The 7,673-nt window shown below is 34.4% G+C and overlaps 1 protein-coding gene across 1 annotated transcript; it reads left to right on the top strand.

Moving 5' to 3' along the window:
• Positions 1–2,063: 2,063 nt before the first annotated feature.
• On the top strand, positions 2,064–3,314 carry LOC114326535 (lymphocyte expansion molecule). The gene has a single exon (XM_028274927.2). It carries the CDS (start codon positions 2,176–2,178, stop codon positions 3,268–3,270), a length of 1,095 nt encoding a protein of 364 aa, XP_028130728.2. The 5' UTR covers positions 2,064–2,175; the 3' UTR covers positions 3,271–3,314.
• The last annotated feature ends 4,359 nt before the right edge of the window (positions 3,315–7,673 follow it).

Raw genomic sequence — 7,673 nt, 5'->3', positions numbered from 1 at the left:
GATATTCAGACATTCAGAAGACCGTCATATACGAGTAGTCCCACTAGAAATACTAGTAGATATAGGTCTCTAATTCCTGGTTACACCAACAAATATTAAGCTCCAACTTAACTCAGCTCAGCTTATAGATAGGGCACGTCTGTCTTAGCAGGTCTTAACTGATAACTTTAAGATAGAATCTACGTGGTGATCCGTTGTGGTAAGCTGAAAATTGATGTAAGACTCAATGGTGCAACGCATATGTTTCGTAAGCAAAGCTTAAGGCACGTCTTAGCCTAAGATCTGTTGGTACAACCAGGCATAAGGAATCGATTTTCCCCAACTGATCACAGAAAGAAAAAATCTACTTTGACATCTCAAGTTGCTTATTTAAAGGAGCAAATAGCGATTAGTAAAAATAAAATAGAAAAGATAAGAGAGCAGGTCTCAATTTTACAAGAGGAGTGTAAGGTAATTCGCAATAATTACATTGACATTACATCAAAATTTCCTATACGGTCAATACGAACTGCAGTGCCTTAAAAAAATTTTGAAGCACTAGTGCCTTAAAGTAGCATTTTTAACGCTCGTATGGAGTGCTAAAAATTGCATTTTTAACACGGTTGTAGAAAAAAGTTTTTGTAGATATTGTCCTGTAATTACGTTTGTAGAAAAAATATTGTATGATATGCGTGTTAAAAAGTACATTTTTAAAGCACTCATGTGAATTGCAGAACCCGCTTCGCTCATTCTGCAAACTTTCACATGCGTTTCTTAAACGTGTACTTTTAACACTTATATCATAAGTAACTATTACTTGAACTTGACTGACATTCCAGTTTTATATTTTTTTGACATTACATCAAAATTGCCTATACGGTCAATACGAACTGCAGTGCCTTAAAAATTTTAAAGCACTAGTGCCTTAAAGTAGCATGTTTAACGCTCGTATGGAGTGCTAAAAATTGCATTTTTAACACGGTTGTAGAAAAAAATCATTAGGTTCTAAAAATACGTTTATTTCTATTCAAATTTTACGTGTATCTACATAATTAATAGTTATTTATGATATAAGTGTTAAAAGTACACGTTTAAGGCACGCATGTGAAAGTTTGCAGAATGGGCGATAGCGAGTTCTGCAATTCACATGAGTGCCTTAAAAATGTCCCTTTTAACACGCATATCATACAATATTTGTTCTACAAACGTAATTACAAACTAATTGCAAACTTTCACATGTGTGCTTTAAACGTGTACTTCTAACACTTATATCGTAAATAACTATTATTAAAAGTTCATTTAAAATATTTCATAAAAAATTCAAAAGAAAGCTATCCTAAACACCCTAATAATAGACAAAAAAGACATCTTTAAGATGTAAGGATTTGTAACATCCGTACATCTTGAAGACGTCGTAAATATATCTTTCCGGAAATACCAGACATCTTTAAGACGTCTAAAACATCTTTAGTAAGTTATCTTTTAGATTTCTTTAAGACTTCTTTGTGTTATCTGGGTAGGGAGCACTGGCATCGATAAAAATGTTATATTAAGGGCATAGGCGCAAAATAGTAGTCCAACGCTATTTAAATTCATTCATTTTTTTCGAATCCTGAGAAAACTAATAAGTCTCTTTGAAAAATTTAACGCACAATGAAAGATTACAGTATAACCGAGAGTCTAAAATCCTTGAAAATTTCTATAATGCTTATTTTCATAAGTTAAAAGGGTGAAAAAAACAGAGAACATTTAGTGTGATTTTTAATTTCAAATATTTCATTCAAAAGAAATTTTTGTTTGTTCTAAGGGAATTTTGGCCCTCGGTAATAAAGTAATCTTTCATACAGCGTTTAAATTTTTCAAAAATATTTATTAGTTTTTTCAGGATTCAAAAAACATAAATGCATTTAAATAGCATTGGACGAAGATTTTGCGCATAAAATACCCGTATTTAACCGATTTGCCCCTTAAAAACGGACCAAAAGTGAATAACAGTGGGCTGTGTTCCGAAAAAAGAGGCAGCAATAAAAAAACAGAAGAAGAAGTAACTGTCAAAATTTCTCGTTATAAATACATAATAAACTTTGAGACTTACTTTGCTGAAAAAAAATTCAACAGAAATAAATAAAGAAACAGACGATAGCTACTCCTTTGACAATTTCATGACATTAAACGTTTTTAATTGAATTATTTACAATGCAGAAAGAAAATAGATTAAACGCAAAACCTCATCCGCCATTTCTTTTTGCAACCAAAAAATTTGAAACCATAGGAATACATCCATCGTTGGACAAAACAGGATTAACCAAAAAGAAAATAACCGATGCTGGACCTGGTACTTATGACCCACAACCTGCAAAATGTACCTCCAAGAACGGACACTCCTGGAAAATCAAACTGGAGAGCGAGAACTTCTCAAAACATCGTGGCCACAGGAATCCTGACTTGGTTAAAGAGCGAGACTTCCAGAAAACTATGAGAGGTCCAGGTACACATGACATTAACTATGATATCTTTAAAAGACAATCTAATTCCAAGTTTAAGAATGTTGATTTAGGGGCTGAAAAGAGATTTGTAGATAAAAGTCCAAATTTTCCTTGTGCCAATACATATTTTAGGAAATTCGAAGATCTTGGTACTCTATGCAAAAAACAGTTCAGTCAGACACCAACTTTTGAATTTGATGGATTTTTGGACAGATTTCGCTTAAATTTGCCACGTCACTTATTGCCTCCTAACATATATGACTATCAAGATCACGACAACAAAAATACCGCAGATATAGTCAAGAAAGCGGTATCAGCAAGGGGTCCTTACGATTTATTTACCGGTCCCAGAGACAATACAACAATAAAAAGTTATTTCTCCATTCCAAAAAATCCTGCGCCCGACTACTACTACCTAAAACCAAGTAATTTGGACTTACTTCTTCATCATCCGTCCAAATCTCGTACAGGAAGGTTTTTCCAAGCAAAAAGATTCACCAAACCAATTTTGCGTCATATGCTGAACGATTTAAGTCTCTGCTACCGGAGTCCAAAAGATCCTGGACCTGCAAGTTACAATTTGGAGAATTATGGTAGTATAACGGAAAAACCTCCTAACGTGCATCCATTCAATACCTCAAAATCTTTTGCTAGACCTCCACCGGCATTGTGGAACATTTTTCCTGGACCTGGAAGGTACAATCCTAAGCCTCCAAGATGTATGAAGCAGAAGAGGGCCTCGTGGGTGTTTCTGTCTAAGCAAAATAGACAGTATTATACAGTGGTCAAGTATTCTGCTTTTTGAGCATCAATCATATATTATACATAAATATTAAAAATAAAACAAATACAACAAAAATATTGGATATTATTTTATTGAATTTATGGTGCAGATTTCTGTATGATTTATTTACGAGTAATACTCTTATTGCTCCAACTCAATATGCAGGGAAAGATTCAAAGAAAAAAGAAGCATAAGGAGACGCAGAATATTGTGGCTGCTCAACCTGAGAGAATGGTACGGATGTAAATCAAATGAACTTTTCAGAGCAGCCGTCTCCAAAGTCTGAATAGCTATGATGATTGCCGACCTCTGTCGCGGAGATGGCACCTGAAGAAGAAGAATACTATTATAGGTTAGGTCTAAAGGTAGTAATTTATAAATCGATAGAAGTAAGATCTGAAAATCTCGGTCGAAATCGTGGTCTACACAAGAATTATATGCCTATCCTGGACCGAATATAGAACCAACCTGTCAATTCTGATATAAAATAGAGGCTATTATAAAAAGTAATCCGAGCATACCTAAACTACTTTGGTCACATAGCAAGAAGAATGGGATTATGGAAGGATTGGTAATAGAAAGAAACACAGAAGGCCGAAGACCAAGAGGAAATTCACCAACACGATGGACAGACCAAATGAAGACGCTGGTGCGAAAATCCCTACATGAAACCATTCATCTGGCACAGGATCACAGCCAATGAAGAGTGTCGAGTGCACACTTTCTAAAAACTATCGTTAGATCACCACAGGGCAACTTTCTCTCTTCTCTTTCGAAAAGAAGTATATGTACTAAGGATTTTCACCGTTTTAACTGTATTCCTTGAGTCAACCGTTCTCTCCAGTAGTGATGAGCGAGACTGGTCTTGGTCTTGCGGTCTTGGTCTTGGTCTTGCAGCAAGACCAAGACCAAGACCAAGACCAAGACCGCCTTTTGGTTGCAAGACCAAGACCAAGACCAAGCTTGCAAGAACAAGACCAAGACCAAGACCGAACCTTGCAAGACCACGCAAGACCAAGACCAACCTGCAAGACTCTTGCACTTTTTTGAGAAAAATTGGTTTTTATTATTTAACTTTATTTTTAGTTCAATAATATATACTGACATTGTAAGAAACCTTGAACAATATCGAATTTTTAAAATACATAGTATTTTGGTTATATTTTTAAGTGGTTTTGATTAAGTCAAACGGTTTGCATTTTCTCAACCTTCAAAGTGTCCAGAAGGCAAGTTTTCAAACGGCGACAGTTCAAGGACAATTGAAATTACAAGACAAAAAAATGTAATTATAGATAGGGTAATCCATTAAAAAAAATGCAATTAAAAACGGTTTTTATGTACCAGTAGTTTTCGCTTTTTTGTCTAATAAAAATACTGACACTTATTTCAATTCTTTTCGCATAATCGAGGAAAAATGTAGGTCGTTAAATTTAAAATTAATACAAAAAATACCATAATAAATTTTGAAAAGGGATTCACAATGCTGTGAAGGTATTGTGGCCTGAATAAAAAATAACTGGTTGTCGATTGTAATGTGTCAAGCTTGGTATCGCAAAATCCAAAGCTTAGGTTCAGTTTCTGATAGTCCTGTCGCCAGGGGGGGTACAACGGCCTTCTTAATTCAGATGGACTTACCCAAGTTTTTTTATGTATTTTGACCCGTAGAACACGAATTTTTTGGGTAACAGTTGATCCGGATGTCGATAAGATTGTTATAAACAAAGAAGTTGAGGAATTACATAACAGCGATTTCTCGCAAAACAAAACATTTTTTTGTATTTTTTGGGTCATTCTAACCAAAAAATGTTCCTACAAGTTTTTTCATACGATGCATAGTTTTCGAGATAAACGCGGTTGAACTTTCAAAAAATGGAAAAATTGCAATTTTTGAACCCGAATAACGTTTGAACAAAAAATAAAATAGCAATCCTGCTTACCGCCTTTAAAAGTTTAAGTCAAATTATATCTGTTTTCAATATTTGCATTGCTAAAAATTTATTTTTTGATTGTTAAAAAAAGCTATAAACACATACTGTTTCCCGTGCCTAATACATGCGTTTTAATGCATGCACTTACAAATAGCCCCGCTTGCACTTTTATCTCCTCTACGTACTCGTTCGATTTTAAATGAGAAATCATTGAAACATCACTCAAGCACTAGGTGTTTATAGCTTTGTTTTAACAATAAAATAATATATTTTTGGCCATACAAATAATTAAAACCGATATAATTTGACTTGAACTTTCAAATGCGGTAAGCAGAATTGCTATTTTATTTTTTAATCAAAAGTTTTTCGGGTTCAAAAATTCCAATTTTTCGATTTTTTGAAAGTTCAACCGCGTTTATCTCGAAAACTATGCATCCTACGAAAAAATTTGAAGGAACATTTTTTGGTTAAAATGGCCCAAAAAATACAAAAAAATGTTTTGTTTTGCGAGAAATCGCTGTTATGTGATTCCTCAACTTCTTGGTTTATAACAATCTTATCGACATCCGGATCAACTGTTACCCAAAAAATTCGTGTTCTACAGGTCAAAATACATAAAAAAACTTGGGTAAGTCCATCTGAATACAGGAGGCCGTTGTACCCCCCCTGGCGACAGGACTATGAATATAATGACAAAAATTCCGATACTGGGAAATTTTTAAAATTATTTTTTGGATTAATTTTTTACAATCAACGAAAGTTGGAAGTTGAATTATTTGTGAAAATCCCGGATAACAAACGCGTAAAGAAGTTTACTGACTTCATAGTTGAAAACTATTTGGAAGAATCTAGGTTTTCCCCAGAAAGGGCCAGTACTACAAATAGTATGTGCCGCACTTGAAATGCATGCGCATCATTTCAGTGTGTTTTAAATTCTAGTTTTTACTACCCACATCCGAATATTTTCAACTTTTTAAATGACATAATGGGTATTCATTCCAAAAATATGTGAAAATAAAAAGTGCGAATAACTCGTGTTACGAGAGCAATGTAGTTTAAATAAAATTAAAGAACTGCAAGATAACAAATTACAGAATTAAGCGTTTATAACTCCCCATTAGGTATAGTTATTATGTTATAGTATTAGGTATATAAATAGGTATGGTAAATATGAACGTATTTACTAAAAAGTATGTTTTAGTTAGTTTATAAAAAAAGTTAATTATATTAAATAATGATTAAATGGAGTAAAAATTATTTGATTTTTGTGTTTTCTTAAAAAAATTTAATTTATGTTCTTAAATTTGACCCTCGTAGGATAAATACTGCAGTGTTCGAGTGAAAGGAGCAGATCATTATCTGCGTTAACAACTATAAACCGTTTATCCCTTTTCGTAAAATCCGTGAATTGAAGGTCCCCGACCATTTGTGGCACCTTTAAGAAGCTCTTTTTCTTTAACATTTTATTAAAATACAGGGGCAATAAACAATAATCCAGACTTAAGACGTGGTCTGAAGGCAGGCGGCAGGTATCGACAGCATGCAAAACACAACGTGACACAACAGAAGGCCGGCAATTGCAACAAGGGTTGTAAATGCAGGTTTTTCCTACCGATAAACATTACCATTATAAAAATATACTCTAATCTCTTTATATAGAGAGAAATAATTAGGTCATTAGGTGAATGTATAATGTTAAAATTGGTATCCGTTCGAAACTACATTCTACATTCTGTTAAAATTTTAAAGCAAATAATATAGTTTCATTCTTCACATCCTTATTTATTTCAATGTACATTTTATTCGAAATTGTTTGGTTCACATTATTACTACCAAAAAGCAGGACCAGCAAGACTCTTGCAGCAAGACCAAGACCAAGAACAAGACCGGCTAGTGCAAGACCAAGACCAAGACTGCCTTTTAGCTGCAAGACCAAGACCAAGACCAAGCTTGGAAGAACAAGACCAAGACCAAGACTAGCCTGGTCTTGGTCTTGTTCTTGTTTTGCTCATCACTACTCTCCAGCACTTTCTGTCTTGCCAGTCCCCTTCCTGTAGATTTCTTCTCTCCGTTGCTTCGTCTACTTCATCTCCGAAGGATCTTCGGGGTCTGCCTCTCTTCCTTTTTCCTATCGGGCTCCACTCTGTTATTCGGTTTATCCACCGATTTTGGTCTGCTCTTCTGACATGTCCATACCAGGTTAATCTCTTCTGTTCGATGTAGTCTATTATGTCTGAGTTGACTCCCATTCTTCTCTTAATCTCTATGTTATTTATTCTATCTCTCCTTGTTACTCTGCATTTTCTCCTTAGGAATTCCATCTCTGTTGCTCTTATTTTATTTTTGGTTTTCTTATTTATTGGCCAATTTTCACATCCATAAGTGAGGATACTTCTTGTCATGGTATTATATATTCTTCTCTTTGTTTTTATGCTGATGTTCTTATCCCACAGAATCGGGCTCAATTTTCGTATGCAGTCTCTTGTTTGTCCTAGT

The sequence above is a fragment of the Diabrotica virgifera genome, chromosome 4 (genome assembly GCF_917563875.1).
Source record: "Diabrotica virgifera virgifera chromosome 4, PGI_DIABVI_V3a".
Taxonomy (NCBI): Eukaryota; Metazoa; Arthropoda; class Insecta; order Coleoptera; family Chrysomelidae; genus Diabrotica; species Diabrotica virgifera.
This window is presented reverse-complemented; position numbering and strand designations above follow the sequence as displayed.